At 46.9% G+C, this 19,430-nt stretch overlaps 1 protein-coding gene across 1 annotated transcript; it reads right to left on the bottom strand.

The window, feature by feature from the left end:
* Nucleotides 1-279: 279 nt before the first annotated feature.
* Nucleotides 280-2,802, bottom strand: LOC109944794 (leucine-rich repeat extensin-like protein 3). The gene has a single exon (XM_020550092.2). The coding sequence runs from the start codon at nt 2,567-2,569 to the stop codon at nt 761-763; it is 1,809 nt and encodes a 602-aa protein (XP_020405681.1). The 5' UTR covers nt 2,570-2,802; the 3' UTR covers nt 280-760.
* Between the last annotated feature and the right edge of the window lie 16,628 nt (nt 2,803-19,430).

Here is a 19,430-nt window from a genome sequence, read left to right as displayed (position 1 = left end):
CCTAAATATTACAGGTCGGTCTAATGTGCAAACCAGGAACAGGTGCGAAATGAGGAGTGCTGCTATCCAGAACATGTTTCTGCTGCAATTTAGTAAACTGCATATTCAATGAATAGCTAGAAGAGAACAGAACACAGAAAAGGAAAGGGGGAAAACAAAGATCATTTAAAAACAATAACAAGACTAGCAAGTGGCAGATAATAAGCAGAATCCAGGAAAGGATAAATAAAAATGTTAACGCTGAAAAAAGGGGGCTGAACAATACAATACAAGGATGAATAACCGATGATAACTGTGGTACAAAAGGAACAAACGGGCACTGGAAATTTATTGGTCTAAACTTTGATGTCTGACTGAACTCAACTGAGCTGAAACTTCTCTATACACCCAGATATATGATATATCCCTGCACCTACAATACAATCCCCTCCTCTGCTGTCCCTCTCAAACTCTTCTTTATTCACAGCCAATTTTAACCACCAATCCCAAGCCTAAAACGCTCCGAAGAGACCCAGCAGACCACCCCGTCACATTCAATTCAATCCCTTTCAGCACCAACGACCGACACCGACAGACCATGATTTCACAAAATTCTGTGGAGATTACCACGCGCTCTCGAGGCATGCAGCCATCAACCAACAGTATTTGCTAAGCATGACAATGACCACGTACACTGGTGAATCTGGCAAGTGGTAGCCATGGCCGGAGGGGCAAGAGCAGAACCAACTATCCTTCCGTTCCGTGCGTCTGAGATTCTCTGTCAATGCAGCGGAGGGGGCGGCGGCGATCCGTATTGAACTGGGTATACTGGTGGCCATGGATGGTGCTGCTGTGGGGGAGGAGGTGATGCGTATCGGACAGGGTCTGTGGGTGGGAATGGGCCGGGGTAATATGGTGGCGGAGGTGGCCATGGATGCGTTGGTGTGCAGGGTAGCGGTGGCGGCAGGACGGGGCATGGTGGGCACTGTGGTGGTGGTGGCGGGTGGTAGACTGGCGCGGGGGCTGGGGATGGTGGAGGTGGGGAATGCGGCAGTGGTGGTGGTGGCGGTGGTGACGACAACGGTGGAGGCGGGGAATGTGGTTGTGGCAGTGGTGGTGGTGGCGGTGGTGACGACAACGGTGGAGGCGGGGAATGTGGTTGTGGCAGTGGTGGTGGTGGCGGTGGTGACGACAACGGTGGAGGTGGGGAATGTGGTTGTGGTGGTGGCGGCAGCAGTGGAGGTGGCGGTGGTGACGGCGGTGGCGGTGATGGCGGCGGAGGAGACATAAGTGGGGGAGGTGGAGACGGCGGCGGTGGTGATGGTGGAGGTGGCGAAGGCGGCGGCGGTGATGGAAGCATCGGCGGGGGCGGTGATGGGAGCCGCGGCGGGGGCGGTGATGGGAGCATCGGCGGGGGCGGTGATGGGAGTCGCGGCGGCGGCATGGGCGGGACGAACGGCTTGCAGTGGAACGCGGCGCAGTTGACAGGTGGACGGGCGTAGAACGCGGCGCACTGCTGCGGCGTCCGCTGGGCGGGGCGGTTGGGCAGGCAGTTGCTGCGGTCGCTGTCCCGCGGCACGACGCGCGCGCACGCCGGTGGCTCGCCCGTGAAGAAGTTGTAGGCGAATGTGAAGTTGTTGAGGCGCGGCAGGTCGCATATCCCCGGCGGTATCGCGCCGGTGAGCAGGTTGTGGGCGACGTCCAGCTGCTCCAGCTTCCTCATGAGGGCGAGCTCCGGCGGCAGCGGGCCGGCGAGCTCGTTGAAGCTGACGTCGAGCACGGTGAGCTCCCGCAGCAGGCCGATCTCCGGCGGGAAGCAGGAGGAGAGGCCGTTGTTGATGAGCAGGATCTCGTTGAGCGTGCCGGACATGTTGGCGACGCTCGCGGGGAGGCAGCCGCCGAAGGCGTTGTGCGCGAGGACGAGGACGGAGGCCGGCGAGTTGCCGAGGTTGTCCGGGAGCTGGAAGCGGAGGCGGTTGTGGTTGAGGAAGATGGCGTCGAGCGGGCGGTCGAAGAGGCGGGGCGGGACGGCGCCCTCGAAGTCGTTGAAGCGGAGGTCGAGGAAGCGGAGCGCGGGGAGGTCGAGCACGACGTCCGGGAACGGGCCGACGAAGCGGTTGTTGCTGAGGTCGAGCTCGTGGAGGAGGCGGAGGCGGCGGAGCGCGCGCGGGAGGACGCCGCAGAAGCGGTTGGAGTTGAGGTGGAGCAGGGCGAGGTCGGCGAGGAGGCCGAGCTCGGGCGGGAGGAAGCCCGCGATGTCGCCGTGGTTGAGGTCGACCCCGGCGACGGCGAGCGCGCCGCGGTCGGGGCCCGAGGGGAGCTGCGCGCAGTACACGCCCGTGTAGTTGCAGACCCCCGGGCCGACCCAGTCGGCGGTGAGGTTGCTCGGGTCGGAGAAGATGGCCTGCCGCTTCCACGTCTGCAGCGCGACGTACGCGTCCCGCAGGCGCCGGCTCGGGAACCGCCACGACGGGTCCACCTCCACCGCCGCCGTTGGCAGCCCCTCGGAAGCCGCCGCCGCGACGCCGATGACGGCGGCGGCGGCGGCGGCGGCGGCAGCAAGGAGCGCCAGAAAGACGTCTCCTCTCATCTCATATCCCGCGCGGCGGCGATCCCCCTCGGTGGTGTGCGGCGCAGTGACGCGTCACTTGTTGCGCGCAGAGAGAGAGAGACGAACGCGTACAGAGAAAGAGAAAGAGAGAGAGAGAGGTAGGCAGCAGCTATAAACACGCGCAGCGGTGTTGGTCTGAGGCGAGGAGTGGTGAGAAGAAGACAAGGGGTGTACGTGTACGCGTAGCGGGCCGGGGAAAGGGGTGGCAGCCGCAGAGGCGGGCGCGGCGGAGGATTTATGAGGGGCGCGGGGGCAGTGGGCGGCTAGGGGCACACCCGCGTTCGGCTCCAGGTTTTCCGTCCGAGAATTCGTGCCAGCGCCAGGCGAGGCGTGGCGTGGGCTGGAGCCGTGAGCGGGTGAGCCTCGGTGGTTCTAGCAGTGGGAAAAAGATCCGCTAGCCCAGTTCAAAGTGAAGGAGAGAGAGGGTCGTGTCCAGATGGATGGACGGACTGACTGTCACACAGCTAGAGATGGCAATGGGTACCCGAAACCCGAAACCCGATGGGTTTTTACCCTATTAGGGTACGAGTTTGTGTCAATTTTCATACCCATGGGTTTGTTAATAGGCATAAATCTATACCCGGCGGGTTTATGGGTATGGGTTTGTTCCTATAGTACCCAAACCCGTGAACCCGTGGGTTTTTTAAACCCGACCAAACCTAGTGCATATTGTCATTTTATTTTATAAACGAACAACAAACTTGTTATTCCTTATTTACTTCATAATTTTTATCAATTGGTGAATGTATCAGTAGTCGGTGAGAGTGTTGCTTGCTTGCTATTATAGTTTTTACTAGCGTTATATATGTGGTGAATGGATAACTTAGTGCAAGGTCACTTAATTATACAACTTATTATTTGTATTTCATTCTCTATACTAATAATTTTTATACCAAATCATGAACTCGTTGTCCAAAATGGCACAAGACGTGGGGAGAGCGAAAAACGAGACTACGGCTACGGTACGTCGATATTTGTGATTTACAATGAAATGAAAATTTATCTTAGAACCATATTTTTTTGTCATCCATGCTTAGAATCAAACTTTATATGGTCTGTACACGAGTTGTTGTTTTGATATGTATAAACATATATAGGTCTAAGTTAGATACGAGACACGGAACACGGAACACGTGAAGCTAAATTTAAAAAGAAAAAATGAACGAAATAATTTATTTGTTATTTAATGCTAGATATATAGGTATCTATAGATTAATTGGTATAGAATTATAGATATATAGATATCTTACTAATCTTATGGTGTTATGCAATACACACCATTATATATACTATCGATTGCTATAGATATAGATATCAACTTATGTCTATACGTCATTACCTTGACCCTTTTATAAAGTTTCAGATCTGGTCGCAAGTCAAAAATATCTTACATTTGACTGTATTTATATAGAATATCATCATTGTTAGGTATGACTATAAGTATTGTCGGCGTTTCGAGACCGGGGGTCCCTCGGGCCGACGGGTGAGTGTCGCCGCGTGCCCCAGCCCAGATGGGTCGAGCGCGTGGGCGAGCGCGAAGGGGAAGGAGCGAGGCGGCCGGAGACCGGCGTGAGAGAGGTGGGAATCCCGCGGCCTTCGTGTTCGTCCCGCGCCCAGGTCGGGTGCGCTTGCAGTAGGGGGTTACAAGCGTCCACGCGGGAGAGGGAAGCGAGCGGCCCCAAGAGAGCGCCTGTCCCGTCCTCGTCCCCGCGCGGCCAACCCTCTCTAAGAGGGCCCTGGTCCTTCCTTTTATAGGCGTAAGGAGAGGATCCAGGTGTACAATGGGGGTGTAGCAGAGTGCTACGTGTCTAGCGGGGGAGAGCTAGCGCCCTAAGTACATGCCGATGTGACAGCCGGAGAGATTTTGGCACCCAGCTGGTGTGATGTCGTGGCCGTCGGAGGAGCGACGGAGCTTGGCGGAGGGACAGCTGTCGGAGCGGTTGAGTCCTTGCTGACGTCCTCCTGCTTCCGTAAGAGAGCTGAGAGCCGCCGTCGTCACAGAGCATGCGGGGCGTCATCATTGTGAAAGTTGCCTAGAGGGGGGTGAATAGGCAAGTTAAAACTTTTTCAACAAAAACTAGAAACAAACTGGGTAAAACTGAATTGATCTCGAAATTCACCCAGTTAACTTTGGAAATGAGATGTTCTAGTTGATCCACAGGGTTCAAAGTAGTAGATCTGAGAAGGGCACTTCTCAAAATCCACACACCAAAAAGATATAAACAAATCTTCCACGCAAAGGTGAGAGAACGAAGAACACAAACAAACACAATGAACAAGAACACAAGAGACACAAGATTTATCCCGAGGTTGGTCACACCACCAAGGTGCCCTACTTCCTCGTTGAGGCGCCCACAAAGAGCCGGGTCTCTTTCAACCCTAATCCTCTCTTTGCCGACCACAAAGGTCAAGCTCACACACTAATCTTTGCTCAAACGAGCGGGTAATACAAACTTTCTTGTGGTCTTCCACAAGATTTGGAGACTCACAAGAGACACCTAGTCGTCTAGGAGCTAGAAGCTCCAAGAGTAATGAATCCACAAAGAACTCGATGTAGTACCAAAGCTCGAATGAAGAAGAGCAAGAGAGATTTGGAGATGAAGCACAAAAACCGCAGCTCTCAAACTCACTCAAAGATTTCTCTCCAAAGATTTGAAATGGGAGAGGCAAGAGATGTGTGAGAGAGAGTAGGAGGTGTTCTTCAAGTTAGAAATGGAGTTTGGGTCGTGCTCTTGTGTGTGGGGAGAGAGGTAGGAGTGAGTATATATAGGTGGAGCTCAAAACTAGCCGTTGGGCAGATTTTTCTGTCTGAGACCGGTTGAACCGCCCCTGGCAGGTCAGGCAGACTGTCTGCCAGTCTGACTGTCAGACTGACTGGCAGACTGACCTGCAGACTGGTCAAGTTGACCAAGACCGGTTGAACCGCCCCTAAGACCGGTTCAACCGCCTGGGGCAGGCTAACGGACAGTTTGCCAGTCAGACTGGCAGACTGCAGGTCAGACTGCAAAAAACAGGTCCTGACACCGGTTGAACCGCCCTTAGGGCCGGTTCAACCGCCTGGGGGTCAGACTGGCAGTCAGTCTGCCAGTCAGGAGGTCAGACCGATCAGGTGACCCTGACACCGGTTGAACCTCCCCTAGGACCGGTTGAAGTTGAAGTTCAGCTAGAGTTGAGAAAGCTCAACTCAGCTGAAGTTCAGCTCAGCTGAAAAGCTCAGCTGCAGCTGAAGAAGCTCAGATCAGCTGAAGTTCAGCTCAGCTGCAGTTTAAGAAATTCAGCTGCTTTTCAACAAGAACACTCTAGATTTCTCAAACCTAACCACGGTCAACCATAGAATTTTAAAGAGATTTTTGGTTTTCAAAAAATAGCTTTTGAATATAGAGGCTTGAGCTTTGGCAAACACCTACCTTCTTTTTGGATCCCTCTTTATAGTACGACAATTCCTATACTCAAGTTAAATAAAATATAATTAAGTAAACTCCTTGAGTCATTGGTGTCTCATGTGTGATTTCTCCATGGCGTTGCTTCATAAGGATCACAAACATCTTTGTCTCACCTTTTGAAGCAAACATAAATCAAACCATGTGACTTGTACCATATCACCATATGTGAGTTCAAATCATGGCTTCAAGTCATTGTACTGATGCATCAACATGTTATAACTCTTCATAGCTGATTAGTTCATCGACTTAGTGCAAGTACTCTCTTCTTCACCTTAGCCATGGTACCTCGGTCCACAAGCCGTCGCTTGGCCTTCACCTTCGCTTAGTTCCTCGAAGCCCTTTCCTTGATATCTTCACCCTATCAAGCCATTCTTGAGTCACATCATATTGAGCATCCATTGAGAGAATCATTTCTTCAATATTGTGAACCTTGCTTGAATGTCTTCTAGATATAACCGTTAAGATCAATCGAACTCTAGTTTGATTCTCATAGAAGCATATATGGACTGATAGTAATATGGTCAAGCCAATTCACGATTCCTCATATCTTATTCACTTTGGCTTGACCTATCCTCTTAATCACTTCATCCTCTATTTTGATCATATGTATGTAGTGATTTCTCGGGTCTTGTCCATATATTCAAACCAATATAGAGATCATATAATATCCATTTGCATTGTCTCATTGGTTATTTAACCTCGTGTTGAACCTCCGTTCACTGATCATTATACACTATTCAAGTATGTTCATCATACTGAATTTCCTGTTCAACACTTAGCAAACTCGTTAGACTTTTAAATGTGTTGTTATCCAAATCACCAAAACTCACAAAAGGGATGAATGCACTTTCAATCTCCCCCTTTTTGGTGATTGATGACAACACATTTAAAGCTTACATAAAATTTGATAAATAAGATTTTGAATCCTATGATATAGTTTCCTCCCCCTAAATATGTGCATTTCAGAAAATAACACTTTTGTACTCAAATGCCAAAAGCACATATTTGGGTCAATCTATGGAGACAACTTATATCATACTATTCATGAGGTGCAGTGTGTCATAAAATAAACATGATGCTCATGACATAGAATGCACTTATCAACTTTCTTCATCTTATGTTTTTCTTATGATTACCCCCTTTTGTTAATTATATCTCCCCTTCTTAAAAGACTTCTAACACTTAGTTACATAAGACTGAAGGTAAGCTTTAATGCAAAATTTCTCCCCCTTTGTCATAAATCTCCAAAAAGGATACAAAGAATATAAAGGGTAGAAATAACGATTAAGCGAGATTTGAACACACTATCATGAAAAGGATCCTTAGATGGCACAAAGGTAATGGATAAGTGTCACAAGTGATGTACCTTTGTGTTTTACCTTTTCAAGCGGTTTCCAGACTTGTGTTGGATTTAGAATTCATTAGCAAGCTCTTGTTGGCATAGTTGTGACTTATGTCCAAGATATCAAATGAAGATTGTCATTTATTGGAGCAAAGAATCTTTGATACCCATCAAATTTGCAGTGGAAGCGATTGTCTTTGCCTGAAGATTCCTTTCTAATTTGAGACTACACACATAATAGACTTGAAAATGAAGTTAGTCTCAAAGATTCAAATCATAGACTATTCTCCCCCTAAATGTGTGCATACAAGTGATGAATACTTGTTTAACTTATGCACTTCGACTTGTGAGGCTAGGGGATTAAGTCCTACAATTTGAACCTTGGTACAAATAAAGTACGATAATGTGAAATTGTACAAATTGAAGGAATTACTCATAATCCAAAAGGCATACTAATAGACATGATATGCAATATTTTAAGCCAAGATTCTTGAGAAGTTAGCATGTTTGACTCATACCTCACTAAGATGACTTAAGACAAACTTATGACATCACCACAAGAGGTATTAATCAAATATCTAGATATTCTTTAATCGTCACCACAAGTGCAACCTTATGATGTGACTTAAGATATTGCATATACATGCACACACTAGCATGTAAGAGCCTAGATACAAAAATGTAATACAATAGTTCATGGAGTGACACACCTTTGTTCTACGCCACATGGTCTCCATTATAATCATGAATTTCTATCTTAGCTTTTTATAGGCTTGGTATTTCAAAGAGAAACTTATCCTCTTTAAACGATCAAGAGAAACTCATTCTCTTCAAAGAACTACACAAATTCACTAAAAGAAAATGTTAGTCTTTAAGGACACAAGATATAGAATGAGCTCCCCTTAAATGTATGCATCAAGTACTCGAATTACTTGTAACATGCACTTGATTCAATTAAGATTCTTAGAGGAGTTCATCATATATCTTGGTCAAGGCATAATATATTTGAAACAATTGAATTTATGCTAGAGAACACATATCGTTCCCCAATAGAACTAATCCATGGGGTCACATGTGGTAATTATTTGATCATTTCCTTGGAACCACTCATCCTCGTTTGATGTTCTTCTTTCACCAAGGTGTGAGACTACACAACATGAACTTGAAAGAAATCATTAGTCTCACAAGATATAGGCTAAACTCTCCCCCAATTTGTGCATGCAAGAGTACACAAAGTACACTTATGCACATTAACAATGCAAGGTTAAAGGAGATGTTTGCACTATATCTTGGTTTAACATAACATGCTTTACACAGATGATGAAAATTAAACCAATTGAAAGTTTAAGAACTGAAAGTATATCAATTGAAATCTTGAATGGTAAAAGCATGCTAATATGAACCTCAAACCTCATAATGAAGGATATCATATAAATATGTCACCGCATCTTCATTATTTGGTTGAAAAAAAATGTAACTCCCTTCTTCAATCACTGTGATCTCTTTTCTCTTTATGATTTCATCCAACCAAGTGATCTTGAACTTCTTTCATCTTTTCTTGATTCGATCATATTTGATATGAGATCAATTGAAACTCAATGATTGAAACAACCAATACTCTTATATCCGTAGATTTTGAATCCATCTTGAAAGCACTTGGAAGGACCTTATTGAAACACTTAGAAAAGAGAGCATTAGAAACACAAGGGAAGGTTTCACAAATGATAATCCTTATATGTGGATGGAGAATGAATCATCATTCTTGAAACCCAAAAGGATAGATTAAATTCCTTTAAATTAGTGCACACATATAATTGATGTCAAAGTTATATGCACTATTGAACATTTTATATTGCAAGGAAATTAACCTATACTATGGTACATCCTACTAAGGATAGAATACTAAAACAACTTAAGGAGAGGAAGTTTTCATACCTTGGCCTCTTATCAACTTCATCTTACTTTAGTTGAATAGTATCCTTTAAGCTTGTGATTTATCCAATTTAAAACAAGCACCATCTCTTAACATAGATTTTCTATGGATAAACTCAACACAAGAGATGGCATTAGTAGCACAAGCACTAGTTTCTTATTTAGCAACCCTTTATATGTGGAAGACAAGCGTGTTGCTAAAATAGAGAAACATCATAATATGGACTAAATTTCCTTGAACCCTCATGCACAATATATTTTGAATGACATGGATAATATGCATGGTTATTCAATGAAGTCTAAAGGGATGACTTAATCCATATTATGGTGAGTGTCTAATATAGAAGAATCAAATCCAAATTAACTAGATAGAGAATACGTCACATAATTTTGGATTGTTCACCATATGATAATATTCATTAAACTTCCAATTAGACCTTTATTTCATAATCAACAACTGATGTGTATCCTCAAGTGCTTCTTCTTCCTTAGTGGCTACACAAGTCACAAAATAGATAAGATTTGAAAATAATATGCACTTGATATTCAGTTGTTACCACCCTTGCTACTATCTCCAAATATGATTTATATATTCATTATCGAGCACCCAACTTGATCCATTGAAGGAGTGATCCTGCAAAACAAGTTTAAGCTTCATATCTTGGTACCCAATTTGAATTGGGTCCGATGAGATTAGTAGTAAGGGCCTTGAGCACCCACGCAATCCTTATTGTGGCCTTTCTATTTGTGTAGGCATCCACATATACTTGACAACCATCTTACTATGGTTCCAAGTTAATATGTAAACTCATAGATAAGAGTTAGAGTTAAGAATAGGAGCCTTTTATCCTTTTCTTGATACATCATTGTGTTGCCTTCTTGATGATGAACCTAGCTTGACCTTGGGTGCACCTAGCTTATTAAGGTTAATCGCACAAGCATTCATATCATAAAGACAAGTTATGCATGTAATTTACAACTTAGTGATCCAATTCAATGTGAAGCATATGGATACCGATTGAAGTAGATTTCTAAGATATCAAAATATGGATTTCCAAAATTTAGAGAGTATGGATCACTAATTGTACCTTTTACAGATTAAAAATCATATCCATGTTAGTGCATATGTATGAGATGAATATCAACAAAAAAGATTCTTATGCACTTTTAGATTTAACTATAAGTGAATTTTAAACTGCATCAAGAGTAGCTATTTAAAAAAAACAAAGATTACAATCCATATGAATGAGATACAAATTTACCATTTTGGATTGTCTTAGTACAGCTTACTCAAGGGAAACTTATTCTCTACGCCACAAGATATATAATGTTCTCCCACTAGATATGTGCATCAAGTATTTGAATGACTTACCACATGCACTTTCAATTCAGTTAAGAGTCTCATGAGGAGTACATTGCATACCATGGTCAAGGCATTACAAATTTGCAATGAATTATCTTATGCCTAAAAATACTTACCACCATATAGAACGTACCATTTGTTATACCAATTTGACAGATCTTACTATCTGTGGTGGTGTCACCTTAGTATTCTTCTTTTCATCATTTGTGGAGACTTCCTTCTTTGTTATCTCTTTTCCTTTTAAAACTAGTCAATAAAACACTTTGAAAAGAGGCATTAGTAGTACAAGGAAGTATTTAATGAATGATGATATCTATATATGAATGGCAAACAAATCAACATTTATGAGGCATAAAGGCATAAATTAAATTCCTTTTAAATTAATGCACATGGATGAGTGAATTAATAATATGCACCAATTTACAAATTTAAGCCAAAAGGAATTTAACCTTCATATTGGCATTTCTTTCCATAAAATAGATTATTACCAATTGAAAGAATGCCACTTGAAAGGAACTATTATTGGTCACATACCAAATGAAACAACTAGTTCCATACCTTTGCCTTGAGCATTCCTAATCTTTCTTTTAGGTGAAGATTAACCTTTAATGCTTGTGATTTTACCAAATGAAAGAGCACAATCTCTACTTATGAATTTCCATGAAATGGCTTAAAAGAGATTGCATTAGAAACACAAACAATAGTTTCCTATTTAGAAACCTCTAGTATATGAATGACAAGAAGGTTACTAAAATAAGGAAACCTCATGATATGAACTAAATTGCCCTTACAAGCATCATGCATAACACCAAAATTAAACAAGGTGAAAAAAGCATGATTATTTAATTAAGTTTACATGGCAAGTTTAATTCACATCATGGTGAGTGATTAATGTAGAAGACTCAAAACCAATTTAAACAAGAATGAATACATCACATAGTATTGGTTCGATCTTCTTTGAATGTTTAATGACACACTTCATTTGAGAAACACATTCTCATGTTGTGAGACTACATTAACACTTAGATAGAAACATTAGTCTCACAACTATAGTCATATAGAGAATTCCCTTTTTGGTAAGTGCTTTAACAATTTGAATTTCTTACTTAGAACTCTATTCATTTAAGAACATGGGATAATCCTCTTTATGTCTAGGTCATGGCAATAATACGATAATAAATTTGAAATATGCCACAAGATACATACAACCAATTTAAAGCATGTAGATTGTCACAATATAAAAATATAAACTTGCAATCTACCATATGATTGGAACTTTTCCAAGACAAGGTAAAATCTTTTAAGTTCATTCTCAAGTGCTTCTTTTTCCTATGTGGCTACAAAAGACACAAAGGAATATACCAATTAAAAGCAATGTGCACTTAAGAATTAATTGTTACCATCCTTTGGATATCACTTGGTTGTAGGCCTTTTGCTTGATTCCCACAAAGGTTAATCCTTATTCCCTACAACATAAGTTCTTGCTAGAGATGAATATGAAGTTAGTGATATAACAACTCAATTCATCTTTGGGTCAATCTTAAAGGATAGACAATGTAAGATTGATAGCTTGAGATAAGAATTGAGTTGAACCGCTCAAGCACCCCAAAGCTTCATATCATCTCTGGGTACCTGCAAAACTTATTAAGTACATTTTGGTACCCATCTCATGATAGGTCCATCAAGGTTAGCCAATAAGGACTTAGGCACCCAAATAGCCTTGGTCCTAGAATGTGGTGAACTCATCACCTTTCTAGCACAAGAGTCAAATTTAGGTCTCCTAAGCATATTTGAATGTATTGACAAGTTAGGCTTAGGAGTTTTACCCTTTGGACAAACCTTGAATAGATGACCTTTTTCACGGCAATTGTAGCAAATGTGATGCTTGTCCTTGCAGTGCATTTGCCTTTTGCTTTCATCCTTTTTTATGGTTATCTTTCTTGACCGTGCAAGGTCTTGATTCTTCATGTGGGGGCATGAATCAATTTCATGGCCCTTCTCCTTGCATCCATAGCACCTCCTATCGCTTCTCTTTGATCTTTCTTTGTTGAAGCACATAGGTACATTGTTAGAGCAAATCATATGAGCATTAATTTTCTCACCATGGATTTTGCTCATGTCCTTCTTGGAAAGCTTGGTATTCTTTTGAAGGGGTTTTGTGCATGCTACGGGTGTCCCCTTCTCAAGCTTTTTCACCATATTATCACGGTTATCTTGAGAAGGTTGAGCATGACACTTTCCCTTCAAAAGAGTTAAGCTCTTTCTTAGCCTTCCAACTTCTTCCTTGAGCTCTTTATTTTCTTGTGTGATAAAAATATCACTAATTCCTGAAATTTCTAGCTCAATGGAAGATTGGCTTTCTTGAGAGCAACATTTGTTAGCACATGATAATATAGTTTCTATTTGAGTACATGTGCATATGTGAGGTTGGTATGATTTCAAATTAGTTAACATAACCTCATGAGTCATTTCTAACATGATATGTGAATCCATAAATTTATTATGAGAGCACACAAACATATCATGTTTTTCTTGCAATGCTAGTTTTTCAATATTTAGCCTTTCTATAGTGTTCTTGAACATAGCATTTTTATTTTCTAATTGAGCAATATATGATGAATGATTAACAGCTTTAATTTGCTCAATTGAAATGTCTTCATACCTTTGGACCAAATCATCATGAGAGCACTTTAGCTTCTCATGCTCTTTGGTCAACTTCTCTAAGTCTTCGATTTTTCTGATGAGGAAGTCTTCTTGCTTATGAAGCATTTCTTTTTGTTCTTCCGCTCTTTTCATGAGTTTGAGCAAGCTCATCCGATGTTTCTTGCTTAGCTGAGAGAAGAATTGTTGAAGATCATCCTCATCTTCACTATCACTTTCATGCTCCTCCTCATCCTCACTTTCGCTTTCACTGTCACTCCCATTAGCGACAAAGCACATATGAGAAGTGGATTTGAAAGACGAACCTTGTGAAGAGGTGGATTCGTCGTTTGGTCTCCATCGATCATTTTCTTCTTCTTCAATCTTGTTCTTCGCCTCATCTTCCTTCATTTTGAGGAACATCCTTTCGGCGATTCTCATGGCAAGATCTATTGCCCTAGGATCAACATCTGCAACAAAAGATGAAGTCGAGGCAACCTCAACTTTTTCAAGCTTAGAAGCACTTTCGTTTCTTAGTCCCCCCGACATGATCTTTCCTCACGCGGTTAAGCATTAGAACGAGGATTAGGCTCCGATACCAATTGAAAGTTGCCTAGAGGGGGTGAATAGGCAAGTTAAAACTTTTTCAACAAAAACTAGAAGCAAACTGGGTAAAACTGAATTGATCTCGAAATTCACCCAGTTAACTTTGGAAATGAGATGTTCTAGTTGATCCACAAGGTTCAAAGTAGTAGATCTGAGAAGGGCACTTCTCAAAATCCACACACCAAAAAGATATAAACAAATCTTCCACGCAAAGGTGAGAGAACGAAGAACACAAACAAACACAATGAACAAGAACACAAGAGACACAAGATTTATCCCGAGGTTGGTCACACCACCAAGGTGCCCTACTTCCTCGTTGAGGCGCCCACAAAGAGCCGGGTCTCTTTCAACCCTAATCCTCTCTTTGCCGACCACAAAGGTCAAGCTCACACACTAATCTTTGCTCAAACGAGCGGGTAATACAAACTTTCTTGTGGTCTTCCACAAGATTTGGAGACTCACAAGAGACACCTAGTCGTCTAGGAGCTAGAAGCTCCAAGAGTAATGAATCCACAAAGAACTCGATGTAGTACCAAAGCTCGAATGAAGAAGAGCAAGAGAGATTTGGAGATGAAGCACAAAAACCGCAGCTCTCAAACTCACTCAAAGATTTCTCTCCAAAGATTTGAAATGGGAGAGGCAAGAGATGTGTGAGAGAGAGTAGGAGGTGTTCTTCAAGTTAGAAATGGAGTTTGGGTCGTGCTCTTGTGTGTGGGGAGAGAGGTAGGAGTGAGTATATATAGGTGGAGCTCAAAACTAGCCGTTGGGCAGATTTTTCTGTCTGAGACCGGTTGAACCGCCCCTGGCAGGTCAGGCAGACTGTCTGCCAGTCTGACTGTCAGACTGACTGGCAGACTGACCTGCAGACTGGTCAAGTTGACCAAGACCGGTTGAACCGCCCCTAAGACCGGTTCAACCGCCTGGGGCAGGCTAACGGACAGTATGCCAGTCAGACTGGCAGACTGCAGGTCAGACTGCAAAAAACAGGTCCTAACACCGGTTGAACCGCCCTTAGGGCCGGTTCAACCGCCTGGGGGTTAGACTGGCAGTCAGTCTGCCAGTCAGGAGGTCAGACCGATCAGGTGACCCTGACACCGGTTGAACCTCCCCTAGGACCGGTTGAAGTTGAAGTTCAGCTAGAGTTGAGAAAGCTCAACTCAGCTGAAGTTCAGCTCAGCTGAAAAGCTCAGCTGCAGCTGAAGAAGCTCAGATCAGCTGAAGTTCAGCTCAGCTGCAGTTTAAGAAATTCAGCTGCTTTTCAACAAGAACACTCATGTGAGTTCAAATCATGGCTTCAAGTCATTGTACTGATGCATCAACATGTTATAACTCTTCATAGCTGATTAGTTCATCGACTTAGTGCAAGTACTCTCTTCTTCACCTTAGCCATGGTACCTCGGTCCACAAGCCGTCGCTTGGCCTTCACCTTCGCTTAGTTCCTCGAAGCCCTTTCCTTGATATCTTCACCCTATCAAGCCATTCTTGAGTCACATCATATTGAGCATCCATTGAGAGAATCATTTCTTCAATATTGTGAACCTTGCTTGAATGTCTTCTAGATATAACCGTTAAGATCAATCAAACTCTAGTTTGATTCTCATAGAAGCATATATGGACTGATAGTAATATGGTCAAGCCAATTCACGATTCCTCATATCTTATTCACTTTGGCTTGACCTATCCTCTTAATCACTTCATCCTCTATTTTGATCATATGTATGTAGTGATTTCTCGGGTCTTGTCCATATATTCAAACCAATATAAAGATCATATAATATCCATTTGCATTGTCTCATTGGTTATTTAACCTCGTGTTGAACCTCCGTTCACTGATCATTATACACTATTCAAGTATGTTCATCATACTGAATTTCCTGTTCAACACTTAGCAAACTTGTTAGACCTTTAAATGTGTTGTTATCCAAATCACCAAAACTCACAAAAGGTATGAATGCACTTTCACATTGCCTATCTGGCGGAGCTAGCCAGATGGGACACCGGTCTTGTTCTCTGCGGCCCGAGTCAGCTCGGGGTAGGGTGATGATGGCACTTCCTGTTGACATGGCTGGCCTGCGCCCTAGGTTGGGCGACGTGGAGGCTCCTCCGAAGCCGAGGTCGAGTCTGTCTTCCATGGCCGAGGCCGAGTCCGAGCCCCTGGGTCGGGCGAGGCGGAGGTCGTTCGGCAGAGGCCAGGGCGGAGTCCGAGCCCTGGGGTCGGGCGAAGCGGAGTTCATCGTCTTCTAGGGCTGAGCCCGAGTCCGAGCCCTGGGGTCGGGCGGAGCGGAGTTCGTCGTCTTCTGGGGCTGAGCCCAAGTCCGAGCCCTAGGGTCGGGCGGAGCGGAGTTCGCCGTCTTCCGGGACTTAGCCTGAGTCCGAGCCCTGGGTCGGGCGGAGCGGAGCTTCCTATGGTGCCTTTGGCAGGGCCTGACTGCCTGTCAGTCTCACTCTGTCAAGTGGCACTGCAGTCGGAGTGGCGCAGGCGGGGCTGTCCTTCTGTCAGGCCGGTCAGTGGAGCGGTGAAGTGACGGCGGTCACTTCGGCTCTGCCGGGGGGCGTGCGTTAGGATAAAGGTGTCAGACCGCCTTTGCGTTAAATGCTCCTGCGATTCGGTCGGTCGGTGCGGCGATTTAGTCAGGGTTGCTTCTTAGCGAAGGCAGGGCCTCGGGCGAGCCGGAGATGTGTCCGCCGTTGGAGGGGGGCCTCGGGCGAGACGGAAATCCTCCGGGGTCGGCTGCCCTTGTCCGAGGCTAGGCTCGGACGAGGCATGATCGAGTCACTCGAATGGACTGATCCCTGACTTAATCGCACCCATCAGGCCTTTGCGGCTTTATGCTGATGGGGGTTACCAGCTGAGAATTAGGAGTCTTGAGGGTACCCCTAATTATGGTCCCCGACAGTAGCCCCCGAGCCTCGAAGGGAGTGTTAGCACTCGCTTGGAGGCTTTCGTCGCACTTTTTTGCAAGGGGACCAGCCTTTCTCGGTTGCATTTTGTTCCGGTGGGTGCGCGCGAGCGCACCCGCCGGGTGTAGCCCCCGAGGCCTCGGAGGAGTGGTTTCACTCCTCCGAGGTCTTAATGCCTTGAGTAATGCTTCGGCTGGTCTGGTTGTTCCCTCATGCGAACTGGTCGTAGCCCGGGTGTACGGTCGGGGCCCAAGTTCTCGGGCTGGTATGTTGACGCTGTCAACGGTTCGGCCGGAGCCGGGTTTGCGAGAGCAGCCCCCGAGCCTCCGCACAGGGCGAGAGGGCGATCAGGGACAGACTCGGCTTTTTTACATACGCCCCTGCGTCGCCTTTCCGCAAGGAGGAGGGGGGAAGCGCCATGTTACCCTTGATGGGCGCCGAACATGGTGTCTCCAGTGAGTTGCAAGCGGGTAATCCGAGTGGACGTCTGTGCCCCGTTCGTTAGGGGTTGGCTACGGGCCCAGAGGCACGCCCAAAAGTACCTGCGGGTGATCTGTCGGACCCGGTCCCCTGGCGACGGGGTCCGAGGGCTCGATGCCTCCCTCTGATGGGATTCCGTTACAAGATCGCTCCCGCTGGTCTCGGAAATGTCCTAGGGTACCTCAGGAGCGCAGCCCGAGCCTTGGTTATGTATCGAACGTACCCCTGGTCATCCCTCGCTCGGCGTCTGAGGCGGCTGTGAACCCTTCGGGGGCCAGCCTTCGAACCCCTGATCAGTAATGGACGTGGAGCCCGGGTAGCCTGAGGCGGCCGTGGAACCCTTCGGGGGGGCGGCCTTCGAACCTCTGACCAGTAGTGGGTGTAGGGCCCACGCGATCTGAGGCGGCTGTTGAACCCTTCGGGGGGCCAGCCTTCGAACCTCTGATCAGTAAGGAGGCTCGGAGCCTGGTTCCTTCACGGGGAAGGATCCTTTTCGGGGTATCCCCCTTTCCCGGTCCCTGTTGCAAGAGATAGAGAAAGAGGAAAAAAGGAAAAGGATACGAAATCGAATGACGCGGCGTACCTTTTTTGGCGCGGTTATTACGGTGAAGGCGAAGCGTCGCCCGCTTCTCCTGCCAGAAGCGCCGCCTGTCCTGCCGCGGAGTTAATGCGACGGGGCGAGCGGTTGGCGGGGCGGCCGTTGCGCGTGCGCGAGCCGTTCGAGGAACGGATCACGGGCGCGTTGTCTTCACGCCGTGAGAGGGGGTTCTCTTGCTGCCCCCGGATGGGACGTGAGCTTGGCTGACGACGTGACCGCTGCTCCCACCCGCCTGCCACCGTCATTACTGCCGGCCCACTTTTGGCCGCATTGACCGCCGCGTCAGGCTGGCGCTGCTGGGTCGTGCGCTGGGTCGCCTCGAGTCGCGGTATTGGTTCCGCAATCGAGGAGGCGCGGTGGTGGCGCAAGTGGCGGTGCAGTTGCTTGCATGCAGCATCCGACGCGCCGGTTGCATGACGCGTGGGCCTGGGCCTCCATGCTGGCGTGTCGGGAGTCGGAGAAGCGCGTCCACTTGGCGCGGTTGCATGCCGCCTGCATGGCTGCCCGCCTCTTCCGCCCGTTGGTCTGGGCAAAAGTGGAGGGTCACTTGTAACCGCTGGGCGATTGTGTGCACCACGCGCGGCGGTTTGGCTTCTTCTGCTCTGAGCCGGTTTGCATGACATGCGGGACCCAGCCCCCGCGCCGCAGGGGAGGGCCTTGGAGCGTGTTGGAGGAGACTCAGCCCATGACGGTTGGGGGCGCAAGTAGGGAGAGTGGCCTTTAAAAGGAGGGCGACCCCTTTCGGAAGGCGACCATGTCTTCTCGCTTCCTTATGCATCGCGTCTTTCCACCTTCCAAGCCCCCGGATGGGGGATACCTGCCGTCTTTTCGCCTCATCGTTGGAGGAACGCAACTCTGTGGGAGTTGGTACCTTTCAGCCATCGTTCGGCTTCAAGGATTTTCATCATGCAGCCCGGCTGCACCCCTCCACCGGCGGTCACCCAAGATGGTGACCTCCAGCTTGATGGTGGGGGAAAGCGAGTCGGGCTGCGGCCTCTGCCCCTCCCTCAGCCTCAAGGATTTTCATCACCAGGGCTGGGGAGGGGAGTGTGCCGAGTTGGGGTCGGCCTCCGCGTGGGCGGCGGCCCGCTCCTTCACTCAGTGATCGAAGGGAAGGGCGGTCGTCGTCCGTGGCGCCGGCAGCTGCACCGTGCTTGGCTCTCGGACGCGAGTGGCTTCAGAGCCGCTCGCGGCGCCGGCGTCTGCCACGGCAGCTGGAAGAGGTTCTTCCGCCGGCGAGATAGCCCAGGCCGGCCACGGACCGACCTCCAACTCTACGGCCTTCTGCCCGTCCTTGCCTCACAAGTTTGGGCATGGGCGGGGGCCTCCTGGCAGCAGCATCCGCCCTGAGGTCAGTGCTGCCGCTGTTCGGCCCCCCGGAGCAGAAGTCGTCGTCGTCGCCGCTGCTGGAGTGGGGGACGGCGCGCCGTTCGTCGGTCTTCTGTTGCTTCGCATGCCCACCCCTATCGAGTGGGGTTGTTCGTACCTGCGGAGGGGGAACCGGAGTTCCGTTTGTAATGGCACTTTGAATGCCA

This window comes from Zea mays, chromosome 3 (assembly GCF_902167145.1).
Source record: "Zea mays cultivar B73 chromosome 3, Zm-B73-REFERENCE-NAM-5.0, whole genome shotgun sequence".
NCBI lineage: Eukaryota > Viridiplantae > Streptophyta > Magnoliopsida > Poales > Poaceae > Zea > Zea mays.
Note: the sequence above shows the minus strand (reverse complement) of the source record. Positions and strands in the feature narration are given on the sequence as shown.

Excerpts from the sequence above, each read along its gene's own strand:
- LOC109944794 (XM_020550092.2), bottom strand. The coding sequence starts at position 2,569 with ATGAGAGGAGACGTCTTTCTGGCGCTCCTTGCTGCCGCCGCCGCCGCC.